Raw genomic sequence first — 18,929 nt, 5'->3', positions numbered from 1 at the left:
TAGAATGGAAAAAAGGTTTGTTTCTAATTGGTTGGTGGAAATTTTGGGATGATCAAATAAATAATATTTATATTAAATTTACAAATTTAAATGTTTTAATTTTTGGATAAAAACTTTATTATAATAGAGATTATACACGAGAGTCTTTGTTAAATTACAAAGATTTTTTCTTTTTAATTTTCAAAATTATAGAGACTAAATTCTAAGATGATCGATAGAGGTTTCCTATATTGGAGAGTGGAAGGGATAAAGGATGAGAATGAAGAACGGGCGCCCAGCCCATGCATCTCGAGTAGAGTGCTAACCAGGAATAGGCTGCATTTGAATAAGAGAACGAACTCAACCAAAGAACTACAATTGAAACAAGACTAGGATTTGAAAGAAGAAGAACAAAAAACCAGAGATTTTTTCTCAGGAAACCCAGAAACTCAAATCATATATATATATATATATATATATATAGACACACACGTCCTCTTGTTAAAGAAATACGACCGACCGACGATATAGACAGATATATGAGATGATTGATAGAGGTTCTCTATATTGGAGAGTGGAAGAGGAAGTCTCTATTTACATAACATAAAAGATGGGAATGAAAAACAGGCGGGCAGCCCATGCATTCCAAGCAGAGAGCTAACCAGGAATGAGCTGCATTTGAATAAAAGAACGAACTCAACCGAAGAACTACAATTGAAACAAGACCCGGATTTGAAAGAAGAAGAACAAAAAATCAGAGATTTTTTTCTCAGGAAATTTTTAAACTCAAATCATATTATATATATATATATATACGTCCTCTTGCTAAAGAAATACGACTAATCGACGATATAGACATATATGTGAGATGATCGATAGAGGTTCCTCATAATGGAGAGTGGAAGGAGAAGTCTCTATTTACATAACATAAAGGATGGGAATGAAGAACGGGCGCCCAGTCCATGCATCCCGAGAAGAGAGTTAACTAGGAATGAGCTGCATTTGAATAAAAGAACGAACTCAACTGAAGAACTACGTTGAAAGTTAGACACATGCAAGTTGGATATGAAGTGGTGTTTCCAACGACGGGCGGATGAGTAATGCGTAAGAACCAGACCTTGTGAGGAGAACAATAACCAAAAACGAATGCTAATACCTCATACGCTGAGAAGCAAAAGGAGGAATCCACCCAAGGGAGTGCTCCTGTCTGATTAGCTAGTTGATGAAACAATAGCTTATCAAGACAATGATCAATAGCTAGTTCGAGAGGATGATCAATCACATTGAAACTGAGATACGATCCAGACTCCTACCAAAGACAACTATCAATTATTAGACTTCAACTTATTAAAAAGAAAAACAATTAGATTCTAAATTCAGCTGTTAATATTTAAAAAATTCATTTCAAAGGTCAAATCAACACTAAAATAAAAAATGGTGAAGTATAGTAAATTGGGAAGTTAGTAAAAACAGCACTTATGAGGGTAATGAATAATTGCAAAAGAACTGTTTTCAACGGTCGCAGTAAATTTCTGAAGTAATAATTTGCACGTTCAATTTGGTATAAAAGAGAGGTCAAATATTTATTGCTTTCTTCAACTATTTAAGGATAATAGTTTTTTTCCTTTTCTTTTCTTTTTCTTTTTTTGTTACAATTATTTAAGAGAATAGCTGAGAAGACCTGCCAAATTATTCAAAAAGCCACACAAATAATTTCACTTCCTCTTTAATTAAATTATAAATTTAAGATAGAATTTCAACGGAATAATTTCATAAATTTCATAAATAGTTTCTACGATCTATAAGCAACTTATAAATGGTCCTAGCAATTAAAAACTTTCTCAAAATTAAGGTGTGAGAAGAACAAAACATCATTTATAAGGGTGTGGAAAGTCTAAAAAGGACAATATCTGCTAGCGATGGGCTTGAGTCATTACAAATGGTATCAGAGCTAGACACCGGACTATGTGTCAGCGAGGAGGCCCTTCCCCGAAAGGGGTAGACATGAGACAGTGTGCCAGTAAAGACGTTAGGCCCCAAAGGGGGTGGATTTGGCGGGCGCACCACATCGATTGGAGAAAGGAAAGAGTGTCAACCTTAAAGGAGGTAGATTTGGCAGGGTCCCACATCGATTGGAGAAAGGAAACGGGGCACATCGATTGAAGAAATGAAAGAGTGCCAACAAGCCCCAAAGGAGGTGGATTTGGCGGAATCCCATATCGATTGGAGAAAGGAAACGGGACACATCAATTGGAGAAAGGAAAGAGTATCAGCCCCAAAGGGGGTGGATTTGGCAAGAGTCCCACATCGATTGAAGAAAGGAAAGAGTGTCAGCCCCAAAGAGGTGAATTTGGTAGGGTCTCACATCGATTGGAGAAAGTAAAGAATACCAGAGCCCGAAAAGGAAAGCCCATAGAAGACAATATCTGTGGGCTCGAGTCCTTACATAAGGAGACTGAATTTATGATTTAACCTGATTCCGAGTCTATGTTTAGTTGTAACAATTTAAATAGAAACTATCTAAGTTTGGGACTTCTCATTTGTAATTTACTCAAATTCAAATTTCAAACTCGTAGTCAACTTCACTCATGAGCAAGCTAAACATTTCAATTATACTGGCACAATTATAACAACCTCTATCATCTATCTCATACAAGAGTACATTAAAAACGTCATCCAAAAGTAAAAAATTAGCTAACATGTGGACTACTAGAAACCCGAGTTACTATAACATCCCAACATATCATTGAAAATAGGATTAAAAATAGGCTAAAATGTATTAAGCAAATCAACTGGACTTAAGAAATTATGTTACAAATATCATATGAATAAAAGAGTGGGCAGAAATCTAGATGATGTCACCATCGACAAAGACCATACTTCTACTCTTAAAAGCTAAAAGAATCGACCAACAAAATCCAAGAAAAAAGAAAAAAAAATTGTTTGAAATAAACGAGTAAAAGACAACTTCAAATAGAGATGTCTAATTAACTTGTGGAACTTGTTTCGAACGAGATGGAAAACTCTCGTTTCAATAGGGTATAGAGAAAGAAGTGAAAAAAATCTTTTCCAGGTTAGTCATGGGGAGCTGGGAATTGAGACGGGAATTATATTTGTAACAACCCAGCCCCATCGCTAGCGGATATTATCTTCTTTGGGCTTTCATTTTTGGGCTTCCCTCAAGATTTTTAAAAAAACATCTTTCAGAGTTAGACAGCTGAATTAGTGCTCATCCAAATACTGATCCAAATACTGTCCTCTTTGGACTTTCTTAATGGGCTTCCCCCTTACCGGTTTGCTAGGGAGAGATTTCCACACCCTAATCGGTAGGGAATAGAGCAAAAAGTGAAAAAAAATATTTTCCAAGTTAGTTAAAGAGAGCTGGGAATTATATTTGTAACAACCCAGCCCCACCGCTAGTAAATATTGTCTTCTTTGGGCTTTCCTTTTTGAGTTTCTCCTCAAAGTTTTTAAAAAGCATCTTTCAGAGTTACACAGCGGAACCAGTGCTCATCCAAATATAGTCCTCTTTTGGCTTTCCCTTATGAGCTTCCTCATTACGGGCCTACTAGGAAGAGGTTTCCACACCCTAAACCCTAAACCTTCAAGATTTTTGGGCTTTCCCTTCCGAGCTTCATCATTACTATCTACTAAGGAGAGGTTTCCACATTCTTATAAAGGGTGTTTCATTCTTCTCCCCAACCAATATGAGATATCACAATATTCTTCATTCCCGTCTCCACCCACCTAAATTCCTTCCAAATATGAAACCAAACGGAGAAGAGAATAGCAAAATTATAAATTTGAAAAATCTAAGATCCTAGATTTTGTTTCTACTAATAATAATTCAACACAAATTAGAGTTGGAAAATGTTAGATTCTTGACAAACAAACAGAGTCGGCTGAGCAATGATTGGCCATTGCTTCTCGCCAATATGAACATGCAATTTGGTCCCACTTCAGTTTCAAGATCACAGCAATACATTCAATTATTTTAGAGTCGTTTTTTTCTAAAAATAAAATAAAATAAATTATTCTTCTCATTTCATGTTTTCTTTAGTTTCATAATAATTATAAACCAAGTTTTCAAATCATTAAACTTACAAGTTATGATTTGCCAACCACCCTTACTTTACCCAACTAACCAACTCTGTATTCTATAATATCCATTAACATTTAAATAATAGTGTAAAGCCTAGTACCTTGATAGAAATTATAATAATAATGATAATAATAAATAAATAAATGATATGTTTTCTTAAAAGTTCTAGCACTACATAGTTACGTAACGTTTAGTTTAATTATTTTTATTTTGCATTATCTTTTTGAGCGGGAAACAAGTAAAATAAATGTAATATCGAGGACATCTTAAAAAAAATTAGTTTGATAATCATTTTATTTTCTATTTTCTATTTTTTTATAAAAAAAAAAAATTAAGCTCGGAAGCATCATTTCTACCTTAATGAAATATTTGAATACTAAAAAAATAGTTTTTAAAATTTTGATTTTTTTTTTAAAAAAATTGGTTTAAAATGACGTTTTTCAATGCGAAAAAATTTACCCAAAAAAAAATTATAAGATCCCACGTCCGTCGGGATGGAGAACAAAACATTTTTTGTAAAGATGTGGGAACCTCTCACTAAAAGCCCGAAAGGGAAAGCTAAAGAGGACAATGTCTGCTAGTGATGGGCTTGAGTTGTTACAAATGGTACGATGTGCCAGCGAAGAGGTTGAGCCCCAAAGGGGGTGAGCACCACACAATGTGCCAGCAGAGGTGCTAGCCCTAAAAGGGGTGGATTGTGAGATCCCATATCTTTAGAAGGGTATAGAAACCTCTTCCTAGTAGACACATGGAGAGAAAACTCGAAATGGAAAGTTAAACAGAGTTCTTATAACTAATTCTGCAGCAGAAGCTCCCAAACAATTCCTAACTATCATGACAGCAACATGCATACCTCAATAATCTACAAAGAGGCCTTTTTTCAAGTTATCAGTTTGACTCTCTATGTCAGTCTTTCAAATAGAGGATTTAGTGAGAAAAAAATTGATGCTCCCAAATACAAATCATCATGCCACAGTGATAAATCATAGGTGATCAAAGTAATTGAGTTAGAATAAATACCTGGATTGAGGACAAGCAAGTTTGCAGTCAAGACGGAAGCCTTTCTAGCCTGCTCTGAAGGCGCCATGACAAAATAATAGAGGGCTGAACTGTTGTCCCAAGAATGAAGGTGGAATGGTGTCCATTGCAGCTAATGTCGTATGGTTCCCAAGCTTACTGCTCACATATTGTTCGCTTTAGCCCATGACATATTGTCGTCAACCTCACAGTTTTAAAATGCGTTTGTTAGGGAGAGGTTTCTACACTCTTATAAAGAACGTTTTGTTCTCCTCTTCAACCGATGTGAGATCTCACAATCCGCCCTCCTTGGGAGTCCAATGTCCCCGCTGGCACACCGCTTGGTGTCTCCTCGCTAGCACACCGTTTGGTATCTGGCTCTGATACCATTTGTAACAGTCCAAGCCCACCACTAACAGATATTGTCTACTTTGGCCCGTTACGTATCGCCGTGAGCCTCACGATTTTAAAATGTGTCTGTTTGGGAGAGGTTTCCATCCTCTTATAAATAATGTTTTGTTCCCCGTCCGTTGGATCTCACAATCCACCCTCCTTGAGAGCCCAGCGTTCTTGTTGGCACACCGCCTGCTGTCTGGCTCTGATACCATTTGTAACAGTCTAAGCCCACCACTAACAGATATTGTCCGCTTTGGCATGTTACGTATCGCCGTCAACCTCACAGTCTTAAAACGCGTATGTTAGGGAGAGGTTTCCATACTCTTATAAAGAACGTTTTGTTTCCCTCTCCAACCGACGTGGGATCTCACACTTCTTAAGACAGTTATCACATGGATAAGAGTCATATTTGCGTGCTTTTCGAACAAATGACTTCCAAATGCTGAAGCTATGTTTGTCTCCAACATTCGTCCTATGAAATTTCACCGCAAATTAAGGAGCATGAGTTTGCATCAACTAATCGAAATTGTAAAATGCTAAAAGTAAGAGGCAGGAACTTTCATCGAAATTGTAAAATGCTTAAGAGGCAGGAACTTTCATGAGGATGAAATGGAGTAACTAACCTTAAGTTCACAGAACTCTTTCATTTTCTTTTCCCGAATCATTGACATCTTACATCTTTCACTTTGAAATCCTTGTCCATTAAGTAACATGCATATGATGCGGCTGAAATCCTTTTTCCTTGAAGCTTTGAAATCAACAACATCACTTTCACTGGAAGAATCAATATCGACCAAATTTGTTTTTTCCTCCACTTGAGATGAATCTTTTATGATGTTGATTGAATCTTTTATGATGTTGATTGAGGGGGTCGTGGTTCCTAACATGATATTAGAGTTATGCCCTTTAACTTAGTCATGTCTATAGAATTCTCAAATGTCGAACAAAAAAGTTGTGAGTCTCGAAGGTATGGTCAAAAGTGACTCAAGTGTCGAACAAAGAGTGTGCTTTGTTCCCTTTGTTCGAGGACTCCAGAGAAATGAGTCGAATCTCGATTAAGGAGAGGTTGTTCCAAGGCTACATAGGTCTTAGAGGAGGCTCTATGGTGTACTTTGTTTGAGGGGAGGATGGTTGGGAGGGAGTCCACATTAGCTCTAATTAAGAGAAGGATCATATATTTATAAGTAAGTAATACATTTCCATTGGTATGAGACTTTTCGAGAAACCAAAAGCAAAATCATGAGAACTTATGCTCAAAGTGGACAATATCATACCATTGTGGAGGTCGTGGTTCCTAACACAGTACTCTAAAGAGACGAGTTCCTGCTCATCACCACCGGAACAAAGAAGCACTTCCATAAATAGATAATCGACACTGCCAACCTTTTACTTTAATAGCGGAATTAGAAGAGCCATGTTGGTAAATCTCACTATAATAACATTATACCACTCGTTAATCAGTATGATAACCTCAACACACATCATCTAAGGAAAATTTAAACCCACCGTTTTTAAACGGTTTTTATGATCCATTAATTTATTGTAACCTCCAAGGCACCTCTCGCCAATATTGTCTTCTTTGGGGCTTTTCCTTCCGAGCTTTCCCTCAACACGTCTGTTATTTTCACACCCTTATAAAGAATGTTTCGTTCTTCTCCCCAACCGATATGGGATCTCACGATCCACCCCTTTGGAGCCAGCGTCCTCGCCGACACTCGTTCCCTTCTCCAATCGATGTGGGACTCCCCAATCCACCCCGTTCGGGGCCCAACGTCCTTGCTGGCACATCGCTTCGTGTCCATCCCCTTCGGGCTGAGCCTCTTTGCTGGCACATCACCCTAGTTTTAATACCATTTGTAACCGCCTAAGTCTACTGCAAGAAGATATTGTCTTCTTTGGACTTCTCTTTTGCATTTGTTAGGGAGAAATTTTCAAATACTTAAAAAAAATGTTTCGTTTTCCTCCTAACTGATGTGAAATCTCACGTTTATACTAAATTCTGTGTGGATATAACTATATTCTCACTCAAATTATCCACAAATTCCTATGACATATACGCCTTACAAGTTACAGTTCTTCTCCTCAACCTGAACGAAGACGAACAATTACAGTTCTTCTCCTCAACCCATAGCTATGAAGTTAGACTTATTAAAATCTCCAAAACCAGATTCCTACAGCGTCGTACATTTAGAATAAACGAAAAATCAATTAAACGATATTCCGTTGTTCTCAATCAGATCGCGAAACAGATAAGCAGAGGAAACTGAAGTGCAATTTTAGAGTTCAGAAATGGCTGGAGATCCAAGAAATTACCGTAGAGATTGATTATCCATTCCAAGCAGGCCTGCGCCAATTCTTCATCGAAACCAAAATCGGCGGCCAAGCTTCGCAACCGAGCTCTCTCCTTTTCCATGTCGTGACCGCCCATTTTGGGGGTGTGGAGGCTTTGTTTCTCCCGCGAAAATTACCTTTATTTTGCTACATTATAAAAAAATAAAAATAAATAAAAAATACATTAACGGTATAAAAAAATATTTTTATTATTTCAAAATTTGTAATATTATCAGCTAAATTAAAATATATATATATATATTTATATAAAAAAAATAAAAATAATAAATAATCAACCACCAACATTTTTTGAATAAAAAAATGTTAAATTAATAAAAATACTTTTAAATTTTTTATTTGGGTATACCTTTAAATTTTTAAAGCTTTTGAAGCTTACTTTGCTACAGTGGACCGTTAGGTTAGTAGGGTGCCTCAGTTTGGAGGCTTGAAGGACTTAGCGCCATGACAAGGGGTATCAGAGTCAAAGGTTCGGGCAAGGCATGGTTAGTGGGAAAAAAAACCGTAGGCTAGTCTAGTGCGCTAAAGAGGTTGGGAGCAGACTCGTAATCGTGTGGACGCCTTGTTATACAACTGAAGGGACAGATTTCGAGCGAGCAAGTTACTTCTCCGGAGAAAGATGCACTGGTTAAGTAGACCAAAAGACGTAAAGAACGCGGAGCGTGAAGTGCAATTAGATCCATTTTGAGGACGAATTTTGAATGATACTCTTAAATTTTCAAATAAATTTAAAAAATACTTTTTCATTAATACTTTATATATAAAAAAAAAAAAATTTAACAGTATTTTTAAAAAAATTGTAATATATATATAATACATAAAAATACTTTTAAATTTTTTATTTAGGTAAAAAATACCTTTATATTTTTAAAATTTTGAATAATACTCTTAAATTTTTAAATAAATTAAAAAAAAATATTTTTATCGTTAATACTTATATAGAAGAATTAATTATTAACGATATTTTAAAAAATACTATTAAACTTGAAAATTTTCACTAATATCATTCCATTTATTTATTTATTATTATTTTTTATTAAGACCAATTTTAATGTTATTTTTATTATTAAAGAAAAAGTTGAATTATTCGTCCTTTTTAAAATAAAATAAAAAATTAGAATCCGTGTGAGTTTAGAACTGAATGAACAGCCGCGAAAGATGAAGCCGCCGAAATGGAGGGGGACAGAGCCGGTAATGGTGAAAGAGAGATCTGCGCGTTCCTGGAAACTCGAAGCTTGGAAAAAATGGCGTCAAGAGTTCATCTCGCAATGTCAAATAAACCTTCGTACGGTCGGCGCAATGACTAGACCCGGTGGTCAGTCCACACAGTGCGAGAAATTCAAGTAAGAACTCTTCACGCCAATCATTTCCTCTTCATTTCCTGAAATAAACCCTAATTTAGCGATTTCGTCGTGGTTTCTGTTTACTTTTTTACAGATTAATGTAATTGTTTGATTGGATGTGGGGACAATGAGATCAGTTTTGCCCCTTTCATTCACGTTTGCAGGCCCCTCTAACTTAAAGAACGTGTAATTTTTTGTCTGATCTTCAAATATCTCTATGTTTTTATGTCGTCGTTCGTCATTTTCATGTGGTTATTGTCGTTCTCAAGGAAAATGGTTCATTCGTTAATGCTTTAAGTTCTGCTGCTATAACCAATGACTGAATTTCCTAGAACTTCGAAGGTAATTTCAGCCGCTTGAAGATTAGAGGCTGAAATGGAGTTTCAGGGGAACTTTCTATTGTAATTTCTGTGCTTCTTCTTGATCAATCAGCCATGTTCATTGATTTCTCTTCAATTTCTCTTCCAAATCCGCTCCCCTGTCAGTGTCAGATAAGAACACGTAGGGTATTGGTGGATATTTTATTAGGACATGGCAGTTTAGTTAGTTATCCGAAGCTCAGAGAATTTCTTCCAACTTTCCATTACAAAATCTAGGCAATGTCATGCTTCCTTTTGAAAATGGTTTTGCTTATTCCAACATTTATTTTACAATATAAAATTGACTTCAAGTATTAACGCGTTTCTTCTGTAGTTTGATGGAAGCTTCCTCTTCCCTTCTGAGTACAATAAATTGTCAATAGCCATTCCCTTATAATATTTATCAGCAGAATAATTCTTAGAGATTTTGGTTGTTTTGAGCTGTTTTCTCGGTATTTGATGGTACAGAAGAGGGCTTTTCATATCTACCATGGCGATGGTTATGGAGCTCCAAATCAAGAGTCAAAACGAATCAATATACTTGGGACGTGAGTATACAGTTAGTCCAAGAACATTTGTGTTCTGTACATCGATCTTTTATTTTCTTACATTTGGTTTCATTTGTGTTTCTGCAGGGCTTTTCTGGAGGATAGCATGTTCACTATTCTCGAACCTTTGATTCGGAGAGTGGTAAGACAAGTCTCTTATTGTTGGTTATAACTAAACTGAATCAATTAAATCTGTTTTAGAACTTACTTTGACAGCCTTCTTAGCTCTGTCTTTTAGGTTTGCAATTCAAATTGTAGCCGTTGTAGGATAAAAGGAAATTGGTTTGGTGCCTTGATGGCTTTTGTTTTTTGGCTGCAGACCCTTGTGTACTTTCTCCATTTTTTTTTTTTTGGCTTCCATCAAGAACGGTCCAACGGAGTTTTAAAGAGTTTCAAAAGATAAACCTCCCTTGAAAACTTGAGATGATGTAGGAAGTTACACCAATTTCAGTAAACTATTTAAGCTACCAGTGTGATTGATCCGACAAGTACTAAGGGCTTTCGGTAGACTGATTTCATTTTTGAATTCGCTTACGACAAGACAAGTTATGGTCACCTAGTCTCCAGCCGTTTATATCTCTAAATTTTGAACCGTGTTTTAAGTAATAAATAATGATATAACAAAACAAATATACGAGAGGTTGCTAACACTACCACGTTCAAATGGTGAAACAAGCTACAGCCATAGTTATTAAGCAGACCTTTGATTTCAGACATTTAATATTCTATTCTTTGTTTTCTGTATGTTTGTTGATTAGGTAAGAGAAGAAACAGATTGTGCTATTACCAAAATTTTTCTCTCTTCTTCAAGGTACGTACTTTACCCTGTCCTTGCTCAATTTTTTTCGTTGATCATTTGTGAACCATCTCTCTGCCTTCAAAAACCTTTATTCTGTAAATTTTTCATGCAGTCAAGTTTAGGATTGCTGCTTTGATTTTTGCCTCCATGAGTGGTTCATTATTTACTAAAATAAGTTCGTTGACATGCATTTTCTGACATATTCATTCATCAATCATTATGTTGGTCTTTCCTCGTTCTCCATCTGAATTTTAGCTACCTTTTGGTTCTCCAGCAGCTCAATTAGCGAAGCTGAAACAACGACAGCAGGATTTAGTATGCAGCTGCTGTTTGATGGCAAACTGCCGGATCAAATATTCACAAACAATCCACTGAAAGCCGAGGGGGGCAAACCATTGGAAATTCATCTATGCTATGCCAATTCCAAGGCTGTAGTGGAATCTGGTCCACTATCATCGGCGAAAGTCGATTTTTCTGTCATCAGTGGGCTATGTTCCAGAGATCAGGATGATTGGACTGAGGAGGAGTTCAATTCTAAAATTTTAAGCGAAAGAGATGGTAAAAGACCTCTTTTAGCGGGATCCCAGAGTATCGTATTGAAAAACGGGGTTGGAGTAATAGGAGATCTAAGCATTACTGATAATTCCAGCTGGATCCCGAACAGGAAATTCATATTGGGAGCTAAAATTTCACATAAAAATTCTGGAGAATATAGAGTTAAGCCAGCCAGAAGCTATCCTTTTTCCGTCAAAGACTGCCGTGGAGAGAGTAAGTTGTGTTAGCTTAACACTTAGCTCAAACACTTAGAGAGAACTACTTTCTTGTGCCTTGTTGACCTTCGTTTTCTGGGTACCAGATTCTGATAAATGATAGTATTGTCTGTATCTGATTGCTTGTTTTTCAGGGTATATGAAGCATCATCCTCCAAGCGTGCAAGATGAAGTATGGCGTTTGGAGAACATTCGAAAAGATGGTAAATTCCATCACCAGCTTACCAGACACAAGATTCACACTGTCGAAGACTTTCTCCGACTGAATGAAACAAATCAACGCAAGTTGCGCTCTGTAAGATAGTCTCTATAGTTGTGTTAACTATAATTCTCGATCATTTATGTTTACTTGTTCCTTTTCATTTGTTTTCTTCATCCATTTGACTGACTCTAGGAAGAACAATCTTATAACTCACACTTGGTTTTGTGCCGATGACATTACAGATACTTGACCCAATGTCAGATAGGATGTGGCAAAAAGTTTTGGATCATGCAAAAACTAGCATCACGGGCAATGGCACGGTTCCAAGATGCCCAAATGGATGGGATGGGGTAATTTATTCTGTTCAACTCTGTCTCAAAAGTTGCCATATTTCTGCATTTAGTAAAATATGATTTTTGTTTGGAAGGAGAAAAGAAAACAATAGGGGAAAGAAAGGAATCGCGATTATTATTATCTTAAAATCAATTTTCATTCTTGTAAAATAAATTTACGTTCCAAAACTTAGCAGCTATCATTTTCGCTTGCAGGCAATAGTTGAAGATCTAAAGCAGCCAATATGTGTGAACAGATTTATTGAAGATCTAAAGCAGCCAATATGTGTGAACAGATTTGATGAGCAACATACCTTCAAACCTCCATTGACCTACCGGCAAGCTGGTCCTATTTCGCCGAATCTACGGTTGCATCCATTGCCCGACGTCATACATTCACAAGGTATAAAATCTGTGATGATATAATTAATACAAGATGGATTTTGTTATCTTAGAGTGTGGTTTGATGATCATACTACCCTTCATAAACAATGAATACAACCAAATTACACGTTTCTTTAGAAAATTTACTACCTCTGATGCTAAAGTAGCTCTGTTTCTGTGTTGACTCCTTCAAATTCACTTTTCTGAGGCTGTTGATTTTTGGAAAATAAATGATAACAAAAGGTCCCATGGTAGTTTGTTCTATAACCGTCCGTTTGATCGGTCGGGTTCTGGCATGAAAAAGTCCTCCCCAAGTTGCCTTCTTGCAGTTCGTTCTTGATTTTGGGGCGTGATTGTTTAAACTGATGAATCTCTGAATGTAAACGATATTTTGAGTTCGTGTATCTTTTTTCACGTCCTGTCGTACAATATCTAGTTCCCTAAAACAATGTATTTCTATTTTCTGAGCAGAGAACCTGCAAATTTGTGCTCCAAATACTAACAACGGTGAAGAAGATGGAATACCTTCAATTTTCCAAATACATAACAGTCATGCAGACCAAATCTTTCCTCCAATACTGCAACCTGATTACATTGTAGATGACTGTACTTTACTGTTGCAAAATCCAGTTTACTATCCTCCAGCAACATTCGGGCATGGAAACGAGTTGCTTCCTTCTTCGAGTTATGCAGCGGAGGCTGGGGTGTGTGGTATTTCCCCTTATGTGGATCATGTCTCCGATATCTTAAATGGGGCTGATTAAGTTGCAAGCTGTTCTGTGTAGGCAATGTCAGTCGAATCTTCGAAATGGAAACGGAAAAGCCAATATTCAGACGTTGTCTCGCCGTACTCCGGTGCTAAAATGTCAAGTAACTTCTTTCATTGTCTTAGTGTCATGTTATACTGCTCACCCAAGGAGTAAAGTTCTGCTAAATTTGCAGGTTCTTCTTAAGAGTCTTTGTAAAGAGTCTGCTTTCCTCTTTTTATCTATATAAGCTCTGCTAGTTGACGTTGATGTAACCTATAAAACAATTAGAAAGGAACATGTTTTTCTTCGAAACGAACATCACAAGTATACAGGTTCCTACATCGGCAGCCTCGTAGGCCAAGGGCTCGGGTCGTTATGCGAAGATGCGACAACATTCTTGATTCTTTTGTTATGGTGGAGAACTTGGTAACTGATTGCTCTTGTTGTGGAGAACTAAGAAAGCAAAGGTACACATTTGTATGACCTTTGTTTTTATAGTGAAGCATTGATTTGGGGGAAATATTAATTATTCATGTTCATAGCTCCATTCAAGTGTCTAGAACCTCGGGGTTCGTGGATTAGGTTAAGTTAGAGACATTTATTTAGATTCAGTGGTTCATATTATAATTTTTTAAAACTTAAATAACTCTTATTAAATAATGAATTCAACCCAGTCATAGAATATCGCGGTGGGGATTCGTTGGATTGTGAGATCACACATCAGTTGGAGAAGGAGAATGAAACATTCCTTACAAGGATCTGGAAACTTCTCCCTAGTAGACTCGTTTTAAAACTGTGAGGTTGACGGTGATACGTAACTGACCAAAGTGAACAATATTTGTTAGTGGTGGATTTGGGCTGTTACAAATATATCAAAACTAGACACCAGACGATATGCTAGCGAGAACGTTTGCCCCCAATGAGGTGAATTGTAAGATCTCACATTGGTTGGAGATTGAACGAAACATTCCTTTCAAGAGTGTGAAAACCTCTCCTTAGTAGACACGTTTTAAAACCATGAAGTTTGCCCCCAATGGGGTGAATTGTAAGATCTCACATTGGTTGGAGAGGAGAACGAAACATTCCTTTCAGGGGTGTGGAAACCGCTCCTTAAACACGTTTTAAAACCATGAGAGTGATGATGATACGTAACAGACCAAAGTAGACAATATCGGCTAGCAATACCGTTTATTTTAATTTTGTTTTTTAAAATAAATGTAAAATATTAATATATAAATTATATATTTATCTATTTTCCGCTATTGACTTATAATTCAATGTCAATATATATTTTAAAAAAATATATTCCAAATGCTTAAAATTTTACTTTTTTATTTAACCATTGGAGAAATAAAAAAACAAAAGGGTGTAATTAAATAAAATTACATATATTTTAAATTAACAAATTCGAGTTGATTTAATTCGAAATTAACCTCTCTAAAAAATATTCATCTGTAAAGATCCGTTCAAATAGAGAAGTGAATCTAAACGTCAATTTTTATTTTTAAAATATTTTTTAAAACACATAAAAAGAAATCATAATAAAGGAGAAAGAAAATCAATTTTTTTTTAATTAAGATTATGGCATATTATATTTTTCAGAGATCCTTCAACCATATATGGGGAGGAAAATCTCATTATTTTGTTATTTTATTAATTGTTTATATTTCATTTTTATATATTTGAATTAAAAAAGGTATAATATATATACATATATATTTCCAAAAAGGGTATGCAAGTGTATATTCGCTACTCTTATTTCACACTCCGGTATGAGTGGCATCAGTAGTAAATATTGTGAACTCGAGTGGCAAATTACGAAGGATAAAAATATCTAGCTTTAAAAGTAGTCGATTATCAAGTGGGGGAAAGAAAAGGAAAAAACTGAAATCTCTCGAACTTTCCTTCGTTCATATCGCGTGCAAGATATTTTCATCTCTTCCTTTGCCGTCAATTCGTCCCTCGTTGTAGACCATCCGCAAATCGTTGAAGAAGCCGACGCAACGGAGCTTTCTCTCTTCGTCTTCTTGTTCTTCACTGTTTTTGAAGCCCGCGGTGGTATTATGGTGTTCTGATCCTTTGTTTGGTGGTTGTTTTTCGAGACTCTTCGGCTTCTCTTCTTTTTGATTCCGGTTTTCGATGGATCGGGGAGGAGGATCCGACGGCGGATCTTCCTACTACGCTATCCTAGGGATTCGTAAGGATGCCTCCCTATCTGAAATCCGTACTGCCTATCGCAAGCTTGCTCTGGTACTGAATTCGATTCTCGATGTATTGGTTTTGAAATTCGACTTTCTTGTTTATTCTGTTTGAGATTTTGAGTTTGGAGGAGATTTGTTTTGTTTTGTTTTTTTCGATTGGAGAGTGAGTTTGTGAAATCTGAATGCGTTGTTGTTCTCGTTTGTTTTGCCGTCAAGAAATGGCATCCGGATCGGTGTACGAGGAATCCTGCTGTCGCTGGAGAAGCCAAGCGGCAGTTTCAATTAGTTCAAGAAGCGTATTCAGGTGAGATCATCGGTTCATCCGCCCCTAATCCCTGTCAATTTTGTAAACGCCGTTGAATTCCCGGTCAATGTTCATAGGAAAGGGCACTAACGCGCGTTAGATTGCTCCATCTGCCTCCTCTCTCACAGTTCTCTCCGATCAGGCGAAGAGGTCCGTTTACGACGCCGGTCTTTACGATCCGACGGAAGAAGACGATGAGGTCAGTATTGTTCTTTGTTTTTTTTTTTTTGTTTTGTTTTTTTTATAATTATTATTAGTATTTTCTTGGGCTCTGGTTTAGATATTTTAGCACGCTATGATTATACACTCGAAAATACGACGTCGTTTTTATCATGTTATTGGTATTATTTTTGGTAACACCTTTAAACAAATAAATAAATAAAACTATATCTTTTAAAATTTTCCTTAATAATCTTAACAATAAACCTTCCTTTTTTTTTCTTCCTTCCAAAATAATAATAATAATAATAATAATAATAATAATAATAAATAATGATAAAATTTCTGTGGAATTATTTTATTTCGAAAATTAATTATACGTTTCAAAAACATGCAGCAAATAAGAATTATATCGTATCAAAATCTTAAGATTTTAAATATTTTAAATTTTAAATTACTTTATAATAAGTTTTAAGTACTTGCCTGAAACAATCGTATGAAAAATTATAAACAAAAAAAAATTGTTGCTGTTATTTTTTAATTATTATTATTTTTTTTAATGAGATAATCTGTTCATGGGACAGTATTATTTTTTCTTCATTTTTAAAATTATTTTTTTTAATAAAAAATCAATACATAAATAATAAAATTTTAAAAAATAATGAAAATTTCTATGATATTTTACGGAATTATTGATCATAGTAGTTTTTTTTTTCTCTGTCATTACGGCGTGTGGTGCAGGAATTTTGCGATTTCATGCAAGAGATGATATCAATGATGAACAACGTCAAACCGGAGGTAAAATCCCGACCGTTCAATTTCCTGGCAATTAATTTCTGCCATCCTTGACCGTTCATCTCCTCTATTTGAACATTATCAATAATAATAATAATAATAATAATAAATCTCTGAGAGAACCTGCTAATTAAGGTAAAATATTGCTGAATTTTATGATAAATTTTGATTTTGTCCCATTTAAATCTTTTATGTTTTATTTTTTAATTTTGAAATTGAATTAAATAAACTTATTATTATTGGTATTATTTATATATTAAAATTGAAGATATTTTTAGTTTATTTAAATTGAATTACTTAGTGATAAAAGGAATAAAGATAAATTCTTCCAAGCAAATTGAAAAATATTTACATTTTTAGATAATTGCAATATTTTAAAACAAATCTAAAGTTAATAATAAAAATAATCTTTTTTTATTTTTGGTTTTTGGGTTTTGCTAGGGTGACAGCTTCGAGGACCTACAGAAGATGTTCATGGAAATGGCTGATTCAGATGGCATCGGAGGGTTCACCGTGAACGACAATCCAACGGCTTCAAAAAGGCCACGTGCCAACGGCTCCAGATCTACCGAGGCCAAAAGAAGCACCATGCGGCGCTAAACCAAACGCCCGGTCACCGTAAGATCTTTTCCATTCTCTCTGTAATTTTCAAAAATGACGAAAATCTCCTTAGCTGACGTGGAAATATGTGATTGTAGGTGGTGGCCATTGCGTATTTATCCCAGTTTAGGTTCCGAAGGGTGACCTGATAGTTCTTTTCTTCAAGTAATTTAGTGCAAGATGGAGGGGCTTTTAGGTCTTTTCTTGTTGGAGAATATTTGGCTTACTTTTTTTCTCTTTATAGTATTAGAATTATATGATTATCTTTGATATAAAAATATAAATTTTCGATTAATAGTTTAGGTAATATGATATTAAAAAAAAGTAACTTTATATTATTAAATTAAATTAAACAAAAGATTCGACCAAAATTCTCCTATAATCATTATAAAGATCGCCAAGACTGTTTTTTTTTTTTTTATCATTTGATTAAAATATTATAATTTATTTTATCATGTGATTAAAACAATTTTTTGAATAGATTGCGTAATATTATATATTATAAATTATATAATATGGTAAGAAATAATTATGAAAAATACACACAATAAAACTACCTCGTAAAATTGAAATTCTAACTACAAGCATTTTTATGTTTAGTAAATATAAAATTGCATAATCTTTTAAATTAGGAATTAAATTGTAAATTTGCTAACAAATCCAAATTTGTAATTCAGCTAATATTTGGAGTTATGGTTTCAAGTTAAAACGACCGGTTTAGAATTCGTGAACTCGTAAATAATTCATCTTTTAAATATTGAACTCACGATAAATAGGTGTTGGCATAAACATGTTTGAGTTGTTCGAGTAAAATTCAAAATAGTGTGTGTATATGTATGTATGTATATATATATATATATATGACATAGATAATTAATTTAAAGTTCTTTTAAAAAAAACGTCATTCCAACCAAATATCATAAAATATCACAATTAATATACGATTATTTACAGTTTGAAAAAAAGTTTAAATTTCGTTTCTATGGTTGCAAAAAAAATTATAATTTTGTTCTTATGGTCCGATAAAATATCACAATTAATATAGATTATGAACCACGTTGATTACGTGGTGGTTAGCTATATGTGTATCATTAAGGTGGTCTTTTATAGGTTAAAAATTAGCTCGATTTTGAAAATTAAACCTATAAATAATAATGTCACAAAATGTTCTTATTTTATTTTTTAATCTATTTTTAGCTAGCTATATTTTAAAATATAAAAAAAATGATTTTAAATAAAACATAAATTTAAAAACAAAAAACGAAATGAAATTACAATACTTTGATAATAATAAAATAATAATAATAATAGTTAGTGGCAATTCCGTAATAATCTCCAAATCTGAGCCGATTTACATTCCGCAGCCCGCTCTTCAGCACTCCTATATAAATTCATGGGTAGGGTTCCCCAACGTTCACTATCATTTCTCTCTCTCTCTCTCTCTCTTTCCACTGTGAAACTAAAAAACTCAAAAAAAAAAAAAAAAAAAAAAAAAAAAAAAAAAAAAAAAAAAAAAAAAAAAAAAAAAAAAAAAAAAAAAA

At 34.7% G+C, this 18,929-nt stretch overlaps 3 protein-coding genes across 11 annotated transcripts; 2 read left to right on the top strand and 1 right to left on the bottom strand.

The window, feature by feature from the left end:
• Positions 1-875: 875 nt before the first annotated feature.
• LOC111443947 (ATP-dependent DNA helicase Q-like 1) lies at positions 876-7,939 on the bottom strand. Of its 4 annotated transcripts, XR_002710619.1 has the most exons (5): positions 6,118-6,332; positions 5,850-5,966; positions 5,102-5,231; positions 1,136-1,288; positions 876-975 (listed from the first exon to the last, which is right to left on the bottom strand). XR_002710619.1 is itself a non-coding variant. In XM_023081814.1 (4 exons), exons 1-4 carry the CDS (start codon positions 7,920-7,922, stop codon positions 5,943-5,945), a joined length of 336 nt encoding a protein of 111 aa, XP_022937582.1. In that variant the 5' UTR covers positions 7,923-7,939; the 3' UTR covers positions 5,796-5,942. The 4 variants fall into 4 exon arrangements, 2 of the variants coding, with proteins under 2 accessions (XP_022937582.1, XP_022937581.1); XR_002710618.1 differs by having other exon boundaries at positions 876-1,288; XM_023081814.1 differs by lacking the exons at positions 876-975; positions 1,136-1,288; positions 5,102-5,231 and adding exons at positions 6,769-6,833; positions 7,810-7,939 and having other exon boundaries at positions 5,796-5,966; positions 6,118-6,251.
• Positions 7,940-8,978: 1,039 nt separating this feature from the next.
• On the top strand, positions 8,979-13,859 carry LOC111443941 (protein SAR DEFICIENT 1-like). Of its 5 annotated transcripts, XM_023081803.1 has the most exons (13): positions 8,979-9,186; positions 9,281-9,372; positions 9,456-9,528; positions 10,014-10,093; positions 10,181-10,235; positions 10,852-10,904; positions 11,167-11,660; positions 11,797-11,957; positions 12,107-12,214; positions 12,413-12,425; positions 12,465-12,599; positions 13,052-13,284; positions 13,366-13,859. In XM_023081803.1, exons 3-13 carry the CDS (start codon positions 9,502-9,504, stop codon positions 13,501-13,503), a joined length of 1,497 nt encoding a protein of 498 aa, XP_022937571.1. In that variant the 5' UTR covers positions 8,979-9,186; positions 9,281-9,372; positions 9,456-9,501; the 3' UTR covers positions 13,504-13,859. The 5 variants fall into 5 exon arrangements, with proteins under 5 accessions (XP_022937571.1, XP_022937570.1, XP_022937569.1 ...); XM_023081802.1 differs by having other exon boundaries at positions 11,170-11,660; positions 12,413-12,599; XM_023081801.1 differs by having other exon boundaries at positions 12,413-12,599.
• A 1,327-nt stretch (positions 13,860-15,186) lies between these two features.
• Positions 15,187-17,651, top strand: LOC111443946 (chaperone protein DnaJ). 2 transcript variants are annotated; one of them, XM_023081812.1, is made up of 6 exons: positions 15,187-15,579; positions 15,747-15,834; positions 15,963-16,033; positions 16,735-16,791; positions 17,230-17,406; positions 17,487-17,651. In XM_023081812.1, exons 1-5 carry the CDS (start codon positions 15,469-15,471, stop codon positions 17,386-17,388), a joined length of 486 nt encoding a protein of 161 aa, XP_022937580.1. In that variant the 5' UTR covers positions 15,187-15,468; the 3' UTR covers positions 17,389-17,406; positions 17,487-17,651. The 2 variants fall into 2 exon arrangements, with proteins under 2 accessions (XP_022937580.1, XP_022937579.1); XM_023081811.1 differs by having other exon boundaries at positions 17,230-17,651.
• The last annotated feature ends 1,278 nt before the right edge of the window (positions 17,652-18,929 follow it).

This window comes from Cucurbita moschata, unplaced genomic scaffold, assembly GCF_002738365.1.
Source record: "Cucurbita moschata cultivar Rifu unplaced genomic scaffold, Cmos_1.0 Cmo_Scf00006, whole genome shotgun sequence".
Lineage (NCBI taxonomy): Eukaryota > Viridiplantae > Streptophyta > Magnoliopsida > Cucurbitales > Cucurbitaceae > Cucurbita > Cucurbita moschata.
Note: the sequence above shows the minus strand (reverse complement) of the source record. Positions and strands in the feature narration are given on the sequence as shown.